This window comes from Bos taurus, chromosome X, assembly GCF_002263795.3.
Source record: "Bos taurus isolate L1 Dominette 01449 registration number 42190680 breed Hereford chromosome X, ARS-UCD2.0, whole genome shotgun sequence".
NCBI lineage: Eukaryota > Metazoa > Chordata > Mammalia > Artiodactyla > Bovidae > Bos > Bos taurus.
Window position 1 is genome coordinate 55395313 of NC_037357.1, and position 18933 is coordinate 55414245.

Below are 18933 nucleotides of genomic sequence, written 5' to 3' on the forward strand. Positions count from 1 at the left end.
TGTTCATAATGATGCTTCCTAAGGCCCACTTGACTTCGCATTCCAGGGTGTCTGATTCTAGGTGAGCGATCATGCCATCATGATTATCTGGGTCATGAAGATCTTTTTTGTATAGTTCTTCTGTGTATTCTTGCCACCTCTTCTTAATATCTTCTGCTTCTGTTAGGTCCATACCATTTCTGTCCTTTATTGTGTCTATCTTTGCATGAAATGTTCCCTTGGTATCTCTAATTTTCTTGAAAAGATTTCTAGTCTTTACCATTCTATTGTTTTCCTCTATTTATTTGCATTGATCAATGAGGAAGGCTTTCTTCTCTCTCCTTGCTATTCTTTGGAACTCTGCATTCAAATGGGTATATCTTTCCTTTTCTCCTTTGCTTTTTGTTTCTCTTCTTTTCACAGCTATTTGTAAGGCCTCCTCAGACAACCATTTTGCTTTTTTGCATTTCTTTTTCTTGGGGATGGTCTTGATCCCTGTCTCCTGAACAATATCACAAATCTCCATCCATAGTTCTTCAGGCACTCTGTCTATCAGATCTAATCCCTTGAATCTATTTCTCACTTCCACTGTATAACTGTAAGGGATTTGATTTAGGTCATACCTGAATGATCTAGTGGTTTTCCCTACTTTCTTCAATTTCAGTCTGAATTTGACAATGATCTGAGAAAGTATGTATTTTTTAAGACTTGTGATAATTTATACTTTTTACTCATTGAAATTAGTCTAAATTACAGAAGTTTTACTTAACTGTGTTCTATGTTCATGATATTACTATTTCATTTTCCTGGAATTTACCGTGTAAAATAACTGATTAGCAAATGATAGACTGACTTCAACTTGTTTTGCTTTGGACTGGCTCAGAGTTTTCATGTTTCCATTATGATTACTCTCATAGTTGTTGTTACTGCTGAAAACTACTATATTTGAAGAAGAGATGTAATGATTATGCAAGCAACATTTATGTTTTATTTTTCTATGAATTTTAGGCAATGAATATTTTGACTTCAGTGTTGCTTCTGTATGCAAAAGAGGAAGAGGCTTTTTGGCTTCTGGTTGCTGTATGTGAACGAATGCTACCTGATTATTTTAATCGTCGAATCATTGGTAAAAAAAAGCACACACACATGTATTCATATACAAACACATATTTCTTTTCTAAAGAATTTATAGGCCTCTTGTCTATTCAGTTACCTATCAAATGGAAGAACTGATCAATTAAGTTTTTGAAATGTATAAAATGTAAGCAATATCAAGATACCACATTCACTGACATGCTCAAGAGAAGAGCTTTTTGCACTCGACATATGACTGGAAAGATTGCTTAATATATTGCTTTTTAAAAAGAAAGTACCTGGCCTGTTTCTTTATACAATCAAAGTTTTAAGTTTACTATTGTTAAGTTTCTTGAACGAGATTTTAATCAGCTTAAAATCTCCACATTTTTATGAATTTTATAGAAATATGCAAGCTTGGAAAGAGGGATCAAGTTCTTAGTTTGTTAATTATATAATATTTTCTTCAGTCATCAAATATTTATAGATCTGTGATCCCTTACTTTAAAACCATAGGTGGTCTTTCCTTTGTACCTTCATAAGCCTTCTGTTTGCTTCCCTTGTGGCTCAATTTGTAAAGAATCTGCCTGTAATTCAAAAGACTGGGTTTCGATCCCTGAGATGGAAAGATCCTCTGGAGAATGGAAAGGCTACCCACTCCAGTATTTTGGCCTAGAGAATCCCATGGACTGTATAGTCCATGGGGTCGCAAAGAGTCAAACACAACTAGCAACTTTGACTAAGCCTTCTGTATCATGGCTGCTGCTGCTGCTGCTAAGTCGCTTCAGTTGTGTCTGACTCTGTGCGACCCCATAGATGGCAGCCCACCAGGCTCTCCCTTCCCTGGGATTCTCCAGGCAAGAACACTGGATTGGGTGTATCATGGCTAGGTCACTGATTATATTATCTTGTGTTATAGTTATTTGTGTATTTATCTTAAGTTCTATTAGAGATTAAACTCTCTGAGGATAAGAACATTTTAATTTGTATATCTCTTATAGCACCTAGTACAGGTTTCTGGACATAATAAAGATTCTATAAGTAACTGTCAAATGAATATAAATTGAGTTTCTCAAGTCCTTCTTTATGCATGATACTGCTATCAGATAAAGAGATGTGTGAAATACAGAAAAGGCACTGAAGAAGTTCATAATTTAAGGAAAAGAAATGAGGTATATCAGCCTACTAATAGTAGTGGGAAGGTATTGAAAACAAGTCCTTTTGAAAGGTGTTCATTTTTAAATTTCTTTTTATGTTCTTCAGGTGCCTTGGTGGATCAGGCAGTCTTTGAAGAACTTATCAGAGATCACCTTCCCCAGCTGACTGAACATATGACTGATATGACATTCTTTTCCTCAGTTTCTCTCTCATGGTTCCTCACACTTTTTATTAGTGTGCTACCCATTGAAAGTGCAGTGAATGTGGTGGACTGTTTCTTCTATGATGGAATAAAGGCCATTTTACAACTAGGTTTGGCAATACTTGACTATAACTTAGACAAACTGCTGGCATGTAAAGATGATGCTGAAGCCGTGACAGCTTTAAATAGGTAATGTGAGAACCATAACATTTAAATATGGAGAGCCCCTTAGAGATTATGTTGCTCAAGCCCTTTATTTTATAGGTGAAGAAACTGATCCCTAGAAACATTAAATAATTGGCCCGAAGTCACAAAGCTAGCTAGTTGAATGAAAAAGCTAGTCCTAAAGTCCACCCCTCTGTTTCCAAATAGAATATAACAAAAATCAGTTTGAAGGAAACTGCTAGGTTATATACACATGTACACTAATATTGTTGATTCAATATGCTGAGACTTTCATAGTCCCTGTTTGAGCTATAAAGTGTGTAAGAGTAATTTGAGGGGGGAAAGTTGGTTGATAATATTAAATATACAGTGGGGGAAATTGTTCTGGTTTTTAGGTATTTTCAATTGCATAGGCTGAGCTTTATTTTCCTGGTACCTTTTCTGTGAATTATATTTTGTATTAAAGCACATATATGGAGATGTGTGTGTGTATGTATACACTGTGTATATGTTAAATGAATGAATATATGAATATTTGGGTAACTGTTGTAGTGATGTATCAGATCCCATTTATGTACAGAATAAAGTATAAACACCTCACTCTGGCATTTAGAACTCTCAATGTTAAGGCTTCAGTGTATCCTTCTTAAATTATTTCTCCTTAAATGCTTCTACATGCCCTAAATTCCATCCTAGTAAGTCTACCTCTGAAGTCTTTTCATCACCATCCCATCTCTCACTCCCATGTCCTCCTAATTCCCAACCATCTTTAAATTCTACTTCTTCGTCAAACTGTCCCTTGTCCTCTCAGTTGAAATTAACCTTTGACTAACTAGGGAGAAATTAGTTGTCATTTTTCTGCATACTTCTACTAATTCTGTATTACTGTCACTTTTGGATAGGTTCTTCAACAATGTCACTAATAAGGATAGCCCACTGCCTTCAAGTGTGCAGCAGGGTTCAAATGTAAGTGATGAAAAAAGCAGTCAGATTAGAGTGGATATTACAGATTTGATTAGAGAATCTAATGAGGTAAGTTTTTCTTATTCCATAAATATAATTAAATAGCGTATTTAAAATGATAGATACTATAGCTATATCTCTAGAGTAGTATATTGAGAGTAAGATAATAATACAAGTAAAGATGTAGTAACTTAAAATCTGACTTCACTTTAAAAATGAGTTCTGTGAACTGTTCCTCAGTTATATAGCTTCCTCTGCTTCAGTTTGCTTTTCATTAAATGAACTACTCACATGATTTCACAAATATTCATCACTGTATTTAAAGGTGAAAAATATTCTCTTCTTAGAGCCTAAGAATTTTACCAATGTTCTTGTACTTAGTCTAGGCACATAGTAGATGGAATGCTCTCCTGTGAATATATAGAAAAACTGAAATGTGGGAGGTGAAAATTTGCATAATCACTGAACAAGTTGGGAAAATAACTAGAAATAGAACCAAAGCCTCTGAGAATTGAATCTGATGAAATTCAACTGTAAGAGAAGTGGGTATTTATTATGAATGAGTATCCACTGAAATCATATTTCTTACAGAAATATGGTAATATTCGCTATGAAAATATACACAGCATGCGCTGTCGAAACAGGTTGTATGTGATACAGACCCTAGAGGAAACAACAAAGCAGAATGTGGTAAGTATCCACCAAATGGGGCAAACCAATTGGAATAACATTTTTTTTTCATCAACTTCTTTTAAAAAATTATCATTTCATGTGAAGAAAATAGAATAACTATACATTTGAGCTAGAGTCTTGTCACAGCTTAGCTTACTGTAAATTTTTTGAGAGGAAATACGTGATTTTCTTCTGGTTGAAACATATTGGTTTCTCCAATATGTTTTGTATTATTTGACCTTTAATATTGAATGCTATGATGTTGGCATTTAAGCATAACATATTTGTGATGTGCTATATCAAGAACAGCTGACCTACATAATAGTCTAGGTTGCTAATATATATTATTATCCTTGTTTACTAAAGATAAAGTATAAAAGGTATAAAACAAACCATGAGAGACTAATTTGTTTGACTTAAACAGTTCCATTTGTTAAAATACAAACACCACGAGAGAAAGTCACCCTAAACTGTCCTTAGGAATTGATGGATGATAAAATAAAGAATGTTTAAACCCCCCCCCCCAAAAAAGGTATGAAACAATGTGTTTTAAGTACTTTTTTTAATATTTGGATGACTACATTAGAAGCTGTTAATATTGATTGCCTCTAGTGAGTGGGATTAATAGATTGCTGGTTGAAAGAGGGAGCGTTTTACTTTGTTGAAAGAATTCTTCTGGAGTAGGAGGACATGGCAACCCACTCCAGTATTCTTGCCTGGAAAGTTCCATGGACAGAGGAGTCTGGTGGGTTACAGACCATGGGGTCACAAAGAGTCGGACACGACTTAGCAATTGAACATGCACACACCTGAATGAGAGGAGCCTGGTGGGCTACAGTCCATGGGATTGCAAAGAGTCAGTCATGGCTTAGCAACTGAACATGCACACATGCACATGAATCTTCTGTACTGTTCAAGCTTTTATAATGAGAATATATTGTTTATGTAAACCTACTTGCTTAAAGGTTAAGTCATCAGATATACAAATCTGGGAAAATTAACATTTCTGAATACATACTCAATATGTATAATTCAAACATATAGAAATGTAAAAAAGTAGAACTTACCTACTCTAGGAGTAATCAACATTTAAAATGATTTGGCATGTATCCTTCCAGATCTTTTTTCTAAATATCTATAGACATACATGTCTATGTGTGTAAGGAAGGGGTGAGAGGGACAATATAGCTTTCTAAATGAGATAGCATTTAGTTGCATGTTCTGTAACTTACTTTTTTCACTCAGAAATATATCACAGTCATTGCATATCATTGTATAACTCACTTTTCTTAATGTGCTGAATAGTATACCACAGTATGGATATGCTATACTTGACTTAACTATTCCTTGTTGATATGCATTTAATATGTATACCCCCCTTTCGTTTTATTTTATTTTTTGCTCTTACAAGTAATACCTTATTTAAATCACATGGGTTTGAACTGTGCAGATTCACCTACATGTGGGTTTTTTTCAATGAACACGTACTTTAGTACTATAGGATCCATGGTTGGTTGAATCTGCAGATGCAGAATCATGGATGTGAAGGGCCAACTATAAAGTTATCTGCAGATTTTTTTTATTTATTCATTTTTGACTCTACTAGGTCTTTGTTGCTGTGTGTGAGCTTTTTCTAGTTGTGGTGTGTGGGCTTTTCATTGCAGTGGCTTCTCTTGTGGAGCATGGGCTCTAGGGCTTTCAGGTTTTAGGAGTTGTGGCACGTGGGCTAAGAAGTTGCAGTTACTGGGCTCTAGAGCACAGGCTAAGTAGTTGCGGCACACGGGCCTAGTTGTTCTTAACATGTGGGATCTTCCTGGATCAGGGATCAAACCTGTGTCTCCTGCATTGGCAGGTGTATTCCTTACCCCTGAGCCACCTGGGAAGCTCTATATGCAGATTTTTGACTGTGTGGAAGGTCAGCACCCTTAACCCCCATGTTGTTCAAGGGTCAACTGTATTTCTAATCTTACACATTTGTAAAAATATTTCTGTAAGGTGGATTCTTGGAAGCGGCAGCTGGGTCAAAGGGTGTGCCCATTTAAAAATTGACAAGTCCTGCTAAGTTGTCTTGTAAAAGATTTGTATCAAATTATAATCCCACTGACAGTATGTAAAAATGCCCTTTTCCCCACATTCCCACTAGTTACTAAAAAATATTAGTGGTGTTAATTCTTTGTCAGTTATATTTGTGGCTAATATTTCCCCCCAATCTTTTTTCTTAAATTTTTTATGATGTATTTCAGGGTGTGTAAGTTTCATAATTTTATGTAGTCAAATCTCTTTCTTCATATTGTGTGGGTTTCATGTCAAGCTTAGCAATGCCTTCCCCATATAAAATTATATCATTTATAAACACAGTTTCTCATACTAGCTTTTAATACTGGTATTGCTTTTTTTTTTTTTAAACATTTAGATCTTTAATACACCTAAAGTATACATTTTGTTAATAGTGTGATACAGGATTCTAATAGTATTTTTTCCAGCTGAAACAATCAATTTTTTGAATACCATTTATTAAATAGTCCATCCTTTCTATACTCTGCCTTTTTCATATGCTAAATACTTATATACATACATGGATTTATTTCTGGAGTTTCTTTTTTTCCCTATAACACCACACTGTTAATTATTGTGGCTTTATAATCCATTTTGAAATCTGGTATGTGCTTAGTCACTCAGTCATGTTTGACTCTTTGTGGCCCCATGGACTGTAGCCCCCCCAGGCTCCTCTGCCCATGGAATTTTCCAGGCAAGAGTACTGGAGTGGGTTGCCATTTCCTATTCCAGGGGATGTTCTTGACCCAGGGATAGAACTCTTGTCTCTTGCGTCTCCTGCATTGGCAGGCAGATTCTTCACCAGTGAGCCACCAGGGAAGCCCTTTTTAAAATCCATTTGAATTATGTCTTTTTAAATGTCCTTTAGTGTAAAATTTTGTTATTTTTATCATATAGATCTTACACATTTATTGTTGGGTTTGTCTCCTGTGTAGTTTATGGTTTTGTTACTAAAATGAATGAGACCTTTTTTTCCTTTGTATTTTCTAATTCATTTATTATAGTATATATAAAACCTATTGATTGGTACATGTTGCTTTTTTTAATGACTGTGTTACTGACTCTCATTAATTCTGATTTTTTTTCAGTTGAATTTCTGAATAGACAGGCATATCTTTTATAGGCTTAAGAGTTTTGACCCTTCCTAATATGTATACCTCTTTTAGATTTTTATTTGTATTCTTGTAGTGGGTAGAATCTTCAGAGAAGTATTAAATAATAACAGTAGAAGCAAGCTTCCTTGTCTCATTCTGGAATTTAATAGAAGTGCCTCTAGTATTTTATTAAGTATGATGTTTGCTGTTAATTTTTGAAGGACTCTTTTTAGTCAAATTTAGTAGTTTCATTTAGTGTGTGGCGGATTCATGTTGATATATGGCAAAACCAATACAATATTTTAAAGTTAAAAAATAAAATTAAAAAAAAAAAAGAGATTTGGGACATTTTAAAAAATCAATATTGAGTGTTAACTTTGATCAAATAACTTTTCCATATCTTGAGATTATATATTTTTCTACTTTATTAATATAGTAAAGTACATTAAAGAATTCCTAGATTGAACTTCTGTTTAATTCTTGAGATGAATCCTATTTGTTCGTGTTGTGTTATTCTTTTAATATTCTGCTTTGATAGTTTTCCTGAATAGTTTAGCTAGGTTCTTTACATATGTTAAAGTGACATTGACTTACAGTGTGTGTGTGCTAACTTTATTTTTTCATATTAGAATTGGACTCTTGTCATAGAATGGAGTTTTGAACAAATCATATTTTTCTATGTGCTGGGATAGTTTAAACCACATAGAAATTAACCAGTACCTGAAAGTTTGAGATTAACCTGTAAAACCATCTGGATCTGCTGCCTTTGGTGGGCATTGGATTACTTTTTCAGTTCTGTCTATTCAGAACTTGTTCTTCCTGAGTTAATTTTAGTCATTTATATTTTTATAGAGATTACCCATTTCATCTAGACTTTCAGATATGTTGTTTTATAGCTTCTGGAATTCATTGAATAGATAATTAATGTTACTTTCTATATGCTGGACACAATAATTTATATGTCTGTGTCTATAGTATTCTTTTACTTCTCAATGATATTTATTCATGCTGTCTTTTATCAAACTTTCCAGATATTTATTTTACTTTTTTAATTTACAAACTCTTTTATTTATGAAGTATACTTTTTTTTAGTTACTCCTGTTTCATTAATTCTAGCCTTTATCTTTACCCTTGCTTTATTTATTTATTTATTTATTTTGGATTTAAATCTTTTTTTTTTTTTTTGCTTTTCTTTACTTTATTTTTTAACTTTACAATATTGAATTGGTTTTGCCATATATCAACATGAATCCACCACAGGTATATACGTGTTCCCCATCCTGAACCCTCCTCCCTCCTCCCTCCCTGTACCATCCCTCTGGGTCGTCCCAGCGCACCAGCCCCAAGCATCCAGTATCGTGCATTGTACCCTATCTTTAAAATGTCTTAAATACCAAAATCATTGTACCATCAGTGCTTATTCTTCCTGGAGTAGAATGATATTGCATATTTTCTGAGATTATTCATTCTTGGGTTACGTTTTTTTGGCACAAAGAGGGAATGCACATCTCCCAGTGCCTTTGAAGTCTTTAATGACAACCCCACAGGGTGACTTGACAAATTGCCTATGTAGAAAAAGACATAGAATACTGTGGCTTATATTTCGGTTAGTTCAGTTCAGTCGCTCAGTCATGTCTGACTCTTTGCGACCCCATGAACTGCAGCACACCAGGCCTCCCTGTCCATCATCAACTCCTGGAGTTTACCCAAACTCATATCCATTGAGTCAGTGATGCCATCTAACCATCTCATCCTCTGTTGTCCCCTTCTCCTCCTGCCTTCAATCTTTCCCAACATCAGGGTCTTTTCAAACGAGTCAGTTCTTCGCATCAGGTGGCCAAAATGTTGGAGTTTCGGCTTCAACATCAGTCCTTCCAATGAACACCCAGGACTGATTTCCTTTAGGATGGACTGGCTGGATCTCCTTGCAGTCCAAGGGACTCTCAAGAGTCTTCTGCAACACCACAGTTCAAAAGCATAAATTCTTCAGCACTCAGCTTTCTTTATAGTCCAACTGTCACATCCATACATGACTACTGGAAAAAACATAGCTTTGACTAGATGGACCTTTGTTGGCAAAGTAATGTCTCTACTTTTTAATATGCTGTCTAGGTTGGTCATAACTTTCCTTCCAAGGAGTAAGCCTCTTTTAATTTCATGGCTGCAGTCACCATCTGCCGGGATTTTGGAGCCCAGAAAAATAAAGTCTGACACTGTTTCCCCATCTATTTGCCATGAAGTGATGGGACCACATGCCATGATCTGTTTTCTGAATGTTGAGCTTTAGGCCAACTTTTTCACTCTCCTCTTTCACTTTCATCAAGAGGCTCTTTAGATCTTCTTCACTTTCTGCCATCAGGGTGGTGTCATCTGCATATCTGAGGTTATTGATATTTCTCCCGGCAATCTTGATTCCAGCTTGTGCTTCATCCAGCCCAGCATTTCTCATGATGTACTCTGCATATAAGTTAAATAAGCAGGGTGACAATATACAGCCTTGACATATTCCTTTTCCTATTTGGAACCAGTCTGTTGTTCCATGTCCAGTTCTAACTGTTGCTTCCTGACCGGCATACAGGTTTCTCAAGAGGCAGGTCAGGTGGTCTGGTATTCCCATCTCTTGAAGAATTTTCCAGTTTATTGTGATCCACACAGTCAAAGGCTTTGGCACAGTCAATAAAGCAGAAATAGATGTTTTTCTGGAATTCTCTTACTTTTTCGATGATCCAAGTTAATATTTACAGATATTAACTGGCTGTCCTCTGGTGGCTATCTCTGTGTACGAAGAGACAAAGGTCAAATTGCATATCAGAGTAGAATTGAACTATACTGTATGCACAGCTTTTTTAAAGGACAAAAATAGGTACATTTACCTTTTGTTATTCCTTAAAGTTTAAAATATTGTATTCTGGCAGAGGGAGTTTTCTAAATGGGTTCAAAGACAATTTCTATACCAAAGTGTTAAATTCTGAATTGCTTTTAATCTTTTTAAAGTTGCGTGTTGTATCACAAGATGTGAAGTTGAGCCTTCATGAACTGGATGAACTTTATGTCATCTTTAAGGTACTCTTTTCCTTCTTTAAATGAAAAATAATATTCTTAGCAGAATTTTACCACAACCACCCAACTATTTTATCTTTAATTATTTTAGTAGACAGATTTAAAAAAATGTTATGAAGTTACATTTTCTGATTTAATGACTTTTGTCTTTTTTTCCATTTTTTAAATAGAAAGAGTTATTTTTTTCTTATTATTGGTGTTTGAGTTCTCCAGTACTGAAGCACCATGATCCCAGTCTGCCATATTTGGAGCAGTATCAGATTGACTGCCAGCAGTTCAGAGTGTTGTATCACTTGTTGAGTCCCTGGGCTCATTCTGCAAATAGAGATTCACTAGCTTTATGGACATTCAGATTGTTGGATGAAAACTCCGACTGCCTTATCAACTTCAAAGAATTCTCCTCTGCAATTGGTAGGATGATATCCAATAACTTTTCTTTTTTAAAGCAGAAAAATAAAGGTACCCCTAGAAATACTTAGTACTGCCTGTAATTGCCAATTTAGTCAGATTTTATCAGCCTGATTTACACTATCTCCAGCTTTAGCAATAACTGGACCATTTTCTTTGTTTGTTACTAAATCTAAATATTTCATCGCATCTTGCCCCAACCCTCCCAGAAAAAAACAAGCTGTTAGATGTGGTTGTTTTAATGGTTAACATGAAGGAAGATAATGTCCTGATTTCCCCACCTTTAGGCATATGGATTCTTCAGGAGGATGTTCTACCTCAGTAAAAATGCAACCGCATAGCCTAGAAAAGTGGTAAAGAAATAGTCAACAAACATTTTGTGCCTGTAGATAGTCCACCAGTTATATCATTCCTTTGCTTTTCCAGACACCCTAATGTGCTTTCTTAGGGATTCCCCCTTGAAGAGGAGTTCTCTCCTCTGATGAAGCATTCAAAAGAAAAAGTAAATTTTAGATTGGGGTTGGGGAGAGAGTACAGTAAGAGAGCATTTTATTTATCCCTTTATTTTGCTTATATACTTCAAGGAGAGAATCTGGCCTACTGGATGTTGGTTAACTGATAGTTTAAGTAACAGAAGGTTTCTGAATCCTGGCTCATATCTATGTCTTAATTAATCTGTGTTGCTGTAATTGATTGAATGTTCTTTGGCTGTGATTATTTGCAATTTAATTTTATTGAACAGACATAATGTACAATGGAAGTTTTACTGAGAAGCTTAAGCTGCTTTTTAAGCTGCATATTTCTCCAGGTAAGAGTTTAATAGTTGTTAGTGATGTATAGAAGTTGATTCTATACATCAATTATACTTTTTAACAAGTATAATTACAGATATCATTCTATTTTAACGAATAATATAATTTTCCATATGGTATAAGGTCGTTGCTTAATTGTGGCCTGTGGATCACGTTAGCAATATTTTTGCTAATATATAGTTACACTGAAATCTGTAGAGGAGATTCTGTGTAACAGATAGGTTCATAGATTTCCTTCCTGTTAGTGGTCAGTCAATTTAATAAGTAGTTTATGTGTAAGCACTGTCTATCATTTGAGTAATGGCATAATGTTGAATTTTTATTGTTGTTGTCATTAGACAGTAGAATTTAACTTTAGACAAACCGCCAAACTTGTGAAATACTACAGATTATTCAGAAAAGTGAGACTGGGCAGCAAGGGATATTAAACATTTCGAGGAGGAAACAAAAACTACCATTTATTGAACACTTGTTCTGTTCAGGCATTTATATGCATTCTTTTATTTAATTTTCATGATATCCTTGAAAGGTGGTATTATCTGTCCAATTTTGACGATATGGAAACTAAGAGAAAGATTAAATTTGCTGAAGACAACATATCTAATAAATTGCTTAGCTGAAATTCAGACTAAGGTTTGACTACAAAATGCAGGCTTCTTTCTATTCTACCATACTGCCTTACTGTTACCACATCAGTTCTACTTAAGTGTTTCCCTCTGAGCTCAAGAGGCTGCCTTTGCCAGCCTGATCCATAATTAGGAATCTAGTCTTAAACTTTAAAGGAACATTGCAAAAGTACCTTTTAGCTTAAATAGGGTGATTCACCAAAAAAAAAAAAAAAAAGCACCTCATAATTTGTCTAAAACTACACCTGAGGTCCCTTTTAAAGTCTTCCCAGGATAGTTGGGAACCATTCTTTACCACACCAAAAATCTAAAAGTCATGTTTAACCTTCGCAAACTCAAATCATAAACACAGTGTTAAAAACCAAAGACAAATCAAATAATAATTTAACTGTGAAGGACTTTACATTGTCAAGTCAAATTGTCATTAGATTGTCTAATATTGTAATGGAATGAATATGATTTTCCATAGAAGGATTAAAAATAGGAAAAACACTGTATATCTGTTAGAGCACTCAGTTTCATGTTTTCCTTATTATTAATGATGTTTTTAGATGACTGTGGTCACGTTTTCAGAGATTTCCAAGTGTCATATTTTTAAATTTTAATTTGTAATGGCTCTTGGAAAACTGTTAAAAAGCAAGTAATTTGGAGAAATAAGAGAATTCAAAGTGATCAAATACTTCTTGTTAAAATATTTGCTATACAGTAGAGTAGTACCCCACTCCAGCACTCTTGCCTGGAAAATCCCATGGACGGAGGAGCCTGGTAGGCTGCAGTCCATGGGGTCGCTAGGAGTCAGACCCGACTGAGCGACTTCACTTTCACTTTTCACTCTCATGCTTTGGAGAAGGAAATGGCAACCCACTCCAGTGTTCTTGCCTGGAGAATCCCAGGGATGGGGAGCCTGGTGGGCTGCCGTCTATGGGGTCGCACAGAGTCGGACACGACTGAAGCGACTCAGCAGCAGCAGCAGCAGCAGCAGAGTAGTACTACTTCTATACTTCTTCACATATGTCTTTCTTTTACAGGGACCCTTTGTTTAATTCTCTGTCCCCAGATTTAATTGATCCATTATAGGACCTGTTTCTGTCTCTCATTGTTACAAATATGATCTGGGTTATCTATTTTCAGCTTATACTGAAGTGCAGTATAAAGACCCTTCAAAGGGAGATGAACTTTCCAAGGAAGAATTGCTGTACTTCAGTCAACTCCATGGTAAATATCTGTTTTGAATATATCTGTTTTGCTGATTAATCACGTAGAGATCTTTCTGGTTTAAACATTCTTTACCCAGCTACTACTAGTAAAATTTGAGTTAATTATACCTTACACTTCTTTTGTGCTACCATAGCACTTAGCATAGTCCTAAATGCATGGTAAGTATTCCATAAATATTTGAGTAACTAAACTACATTTTGGATTTTGATTTATGGAATTTCTTGTTTACTGGAGAATTTGAAAGAAAATGCATTTTGTTTCTACTTTTGTAGCAGAAATTTCTAAAATGTATCAGACTTTTTAAATGCCTTGTTAAAATGCAATGAAGACAATAGAATCTTTGATGATAGAAGGTCATAGCTATTATTCAAACAGTGAATACTTATTATAAATCACTGTAGGTGTAGGACATAGGGATGAGTCTGTCTCAGACAAAATTTGGAAGTATTATGGGCTTATTGTTGTGTCTTTTGCTGCTTTTTCATAAATAGAAGTATCTTAGAGAGAAGTCCTTATGTAACCTTGTGTATGGTTACTGTATGATGGTGTTTGAACATTAAGTTTGAAGCAACCTTACAAATCATCTAGTCAAGTCCCTAAATTATACAGGGGGCACTGAGGCCCAGAAGGGAGAAGTGACTCGTGTGAGATTTTTCAATGAGGTTTTACCACAGTTAGGACTAGTAGCTCAGTCTTTTTTTTTTTTTTTTTAACTCAGTCTTTTGGCTCTCAATATGTTTTTTTCCTAATAAAAGAAGTAATACTATTCAATTTGAAGAAAATCACAAGGAAGGAAATATCACATACCACCCAGAAATAAATTAATAATTCATATACTTCTATCTAAGATTTTTTAATGTGGATTTTCCCTGCAGTGTTCTTTTTAAAGTTCTTGAATACTTTGTCTTCTCATGATAGGAGGTCAGATTAGCTATAATTGGTTTGTTGAAGAAAATAATGTGTGCTTATAAGTCTATCAAAATACTATTTTACTTTCAAAAGGTATTTTTTAAATATTTTACAAAATGCAGTTGTCCTCTTCCCCTCTAGTTTCCAAGCCTGCAAAGGAGAAGGAAGCAAAGTCAGCAAGAAACAGCCCAGAAAAAGGTATATGATTTAGGAGTATCATTTAGTTTAAGTTATTGTTTTTGTAAATAAGGTTAACTACACAAGGGGGAGGCATGGATTCCTTTTAAAATCTCTTGATTTGTCCTTAGAGCTTTTTCAGTTCCTTTGTGTAAGTTTAACAATTTATTCTTCTCTGGATACTTCAGTCTCAGAAGTTATAGAAAATGTAACAGTAAATGACCCATATTTATTTATTATTTTAAAAATATTTATTTTAATTGTATAAGTAATAGATAATTCATATAAAAGAAATTTAAATGGCACAGAAATGCTCATATCCCCACCCAACCCCACCCTGAAGTAGATGTGAAAACATTTTGGCCTATATTCTTTCCAGACCTGCTTCTGCATATAAACAAATATAAATAGACATCTATTTTTTAAAAAAGAAACACTTCATAAATACTGTTTTATAACTTGTTGCCGGGGACCAGCCCCGGCTGATCCAGGGTATTCGAAGGAGAGACGGCGTAGGCGAAGATCAGGAAACAATTGCTTAATTAAATGTTAATTAAGGATATAAAGAGTAATAGAATGAGGATAGCTCAGTGAGGAAATTTAGTGGAGAAAAGCGGCTGAAATAAGGATAGCTCAGTGAGGAAATTCAGTGGAGAAAAGAGGCTGAATAATTCAGCCAGAAGGTAAGAGAAAGAACGACATGGTGAGACCAAGTTTCGGTGAACAAGGCCCCGCACTTTATTTTCCAAAGTAGTTTTTATACCTTAAGTTATGCATAGAGGATAATGGGGGAAGGGGTAGAGTCTTGCAGCAAGCCAGGCTTTCTTCCTGCAAACTTATCATATGCAAAAGCTTAGGTGATTTGCATCATCTTCTGGCCCGGAGGCCTGTTAACATTTTAAGACCCTTTCTTCAGAAAACTTATTTTTCTCTAAAGGTGATTGGTCAGGAGCCACCCTCCAAAAGCATTAGATAAAGTTGCATTCCTACAGAGCAAAGGTATGGTGGGCTATAACAAGAAAAAGAATTAACTCAAGGGTCCCAGGTTACAAACATTAAAGCTACTACTTACACCAATTATATTAATCAATACACTGCCAGGGACACAGCAGGTAAGGGATATGGAAACTTAGCAGCAAACATTGGCCCAACAAGTGAAAATCCCTTCACCAATACAATTTCTAATCAATCTTTTAACTACTCAAAAGAATCTGTGTTTAGACAGTTTAGAACATCTCCTGCCTCTCACAGTTGGGAGGCTCTGGACAATCACATGTGGCCGGAAAAACCTATTCAGGCAGGCTAGAGGATTTCCAAAGGAGTTTGTAGGTTAAACACTGTCACACCCAGGAATTATTAACTGGAGCTGTAAGCTAACTCTTTTTTCAGAGAGGTAGTGGGGGACAGCCCCCCGTAAAGTCAGAGGTGTAGGTGAAAACACAAAGCAGAAAGTAGGCAGACTCTGGTTTTGGGGGTATATGCTCGAGAATTTCCAGGGGGACTCCTGAAGCTCGATCCCGCCTTTGCGTATGCCGAGCCTCCTTCCTCATGACCTTTGTCATGGGCGGAGTTCCTCATGCTCCCAGCAGTGATAGAATTCCAGTTGAGCTATTCCAGATCCTGAAAGATGATGCTGTGGAAAGTGCTGCACTCAATATGCACTATGCACTCAATATGCAATATGCCGGCTCCCGGCAACTTGTTTTTCTATTTTTTAGTATATCATGGACATCTTTTCATGTCAGTACATGTGGATCTGACATGTACTGAGTATTGGGGTACAGAGTTTGGTTGTATTGTCATTTATTTCAGTAACTAGCTCAATATTGATGAACACTTAGGTTATTTCCAATTAATTATATTGCAAACTATGGTCCAACAAACATTTTTATACTTACCTTTAATGATACTTTGGGGCATATTTCTTTAAGATAGGATAAATTCATAGAGGTATGAGGATGCTGGGTCGCAAAGAATATGCACATTTAGTATTTTGATAGAGACTGTCAAATTGTTCTACAAAAGTCAATCATTCGTTTTATGTTTTTGAGTAACAGCTAAAAAATAATTTTTGAAGATCTGCTTAGATATGACCACTTCACCAGGTTGTTCAGTATATCCTAGTTTTCCAAGAGATCTAAATAATTATTAATAAAGTCACAATAACATCATTGTGATTAAACTCTTCAAAGGAATGAATGAATAAGTACTGTTTTGAATTTTTGAAAGAGTCACCATAGACCACTGCATGTTAAGAACATCATATAGAAGCTATTTTAAACTTAGTGGTATACATGAGAACATCTACATGAAATTTACATCACCAAGTCAGGGTGTACTGTTTAATTTAAAAGGCATTCTTCTTCCTCTCACCTTACATCTTCTCTAGTCCCCAACCTTTTCAAAGTAAAAATTTTAGTTTAATGGAAATGGAGAATATTTTGAGAGTCAGTAAGTGAAAGAAAAGGTATAGTCAGATCAATTTCTGGAGAAAAAAGTGGAATCTTATATCTCAATGAAATATCTTTCAGTAATAATTGTTCTTTTGAGGATTTGGGAAAATATAGTGGGCTGTTCATTATGAAATGATTTTATTCCCCTCATTTAGAAAAAGAAAAAGTCAATATTCAAGCGTATCTAAGTCAATGGCAAGATGAACTTCTAAAAAAAGAAGAAAACATTAAGGATTTACCAAGAATGAATCAGGTATTCAGTTCATAAATTCTGGTTTTCTTATGTGTTTTATTAAAATGAATGTGGGTGTTTCCAAATCTAAAATAGCTAACATGCTATTACAAAAATAATCTCTGCATCATCTCTGTAAGTTTCAGATGAGTATAGAAGAGTGGGAGTAAATTTTAAAATGATTTTCTACTTTAAACACTTAAATGCATCTAGAGTTTCAGTACAGTCCTCTGCTGTGACATTTGTACCTATAGAAAAGATGTGTGTATAACATATATTTCAGTGTTTTCTACTTCTATCTTTATTAGAAATGTTCATTTATTCAGTAGACATTTTTTAGTGACTACTAGATGACATGCCCAATACTAGGTAATAGGAATAAGAAATAACTAAAATAGGTTATACCCTGGTTCCTAATCATCTTGAATCTGCTCAGATAGTACTAATGACTACTGTTAACACAACTTTTTTTTTGGCCATGCCATGTAACATGTGGGATCTTAGTTCCTGGACCAGGGATCAAACCCGCACTCTTTGCTGTGGAAGCACAGAGTCTTAAGCTCTGGACATCAGGGAATTCCCTATTGACACAGTTATAAATCCATCTCTTGCTTGCACACTATTCAGTCATTGTATGTTCTTATGTTTTTTAAATAAATTCTTTTGGTACAGATACTGAGGATTCTCAGAACTTAACCAAAATGAGAAATATGAAATAACTTCATTTTTCTCAGTGGAATAGGTAATAAGTACTTCTTAAAATTAATCAATATATTAATACTAAAATTTTAATAAACAGTGTTACAGACTAAGAAAGAAAGAAAAATAAAGCTTAAAGTTTGGTACAATAAATTTTTATAAAGTGTATCTTTTAGGGGGACTTCCCTGACAGTCCTGGGGCTTCCCTGATAGCTCAGTTGGTAAAGAATCCGCCTGCAATGCAGGAGACCCTGGTTCAATTCCTAGGTCAGGAAGATCCGCTGGAGAAGGGATAGGCTACCCACTCCAGTATCTTGGATTTCCCTTGTGGCTCAACTGGGAAAGACTCTGCCTGCAATGCGAGAGACCTGGGTTCAATCCTGGGTTGGGAAGATCCCCTGGAGAAGGGAAAGGCTACCCACTCCAGTATTCTGGCCTGGAGAATTCTATGGACTGTTTAGTCCATGGGGTGGCAGAGAGTCAGACATGACTGAGCTACTTTTACTTCCCCTTTCCCTGGCAGTCCAGTAGTGAAGAATCCATGCTTCCACTGCAGGGGGCATAGGTTGGATCCCTTGTTGGGGAACTAAGATCCTGCATGCCTTACAGTGCAGCCCCCACCTAAAGTATATCTTTTTTATTTACTTTTTATTTACAGATTAACTTTTCTAGTAGGATGATTGACTTATAGGACTTTTGTGTTAGAAAAATTTTTTTATATTGGCAAGAATCTTCTAGGAATGTCTATGGATTGTCTAGGGACAGTTAGCAAACAATCCAGTTTATTTCTTTACTAGGGCCCCTCCTTAGCCTTTAAAAAGAAACATGTCCACATGACCTCCTTGTATTACTGAACTGGTTCCAAAACATTCTTCCTTAAATTTAAGTCATCCTAGTCTGTTCATTAAGATTGATTAATGAATGAATTATTTGTATGTAGGCAAATATGGGACTTTGCCTAATTAAAAGTATCACCT

At 35.3% G+C, this 18933-nt stretch overlaps 1 protein-coding gene across 3 annotated transcripts in view; it reads left to right on the forward strand.

Annotated features, from left to right (window-relative positions):
• TBC1D8B (TBC1 domain family member 8B) overlaps positions 1 to 18933 on the forward strand; it is an 84138-nt gene that overhangs the window by 61474 nt on the left and 3731 nt on the right. For all 3 annotated transcript variants that reach the window (XM_059883646.1, XM_024988461.2, XM_024988462.2), the window contains exons 11-20: positions 988 to 1105; positions 2317 to 2602; positions 3481 to 3610; positions 4133 to 4231; positions 10357 to 10425; positions 10593 to 10833; positions 11573 to 11638; positions 13400 to 13483; positions 14537 to 14593; positions 17181 to 17278. In XM_059883646.1, coding sequence (XP_059739629.1) covers positions 988 to 1105; positions 2317 to 2602; positions 3481 to 3610; positions 4133 to 4231; positions 10357 to 10425; positions 10593 to 10833; positions 11573 to 11638; positions 13400 to 13483; positions 14537 to 14593; positions 17181 to 17278 — 1248 coding nt within the window. The remainder of the gene's footprint in view (positions 1 to 987; positions 1106 to 2316; positions 2603 to 3480; positions 3611 to 4132; positions 4232 to 10356; positions 10426 to 10592; positions 10834 to 11572; positions 11639 to 13399; positions 13484 to 14536; positions 14594 to 17180; positions 17279 to 18933) is intronic.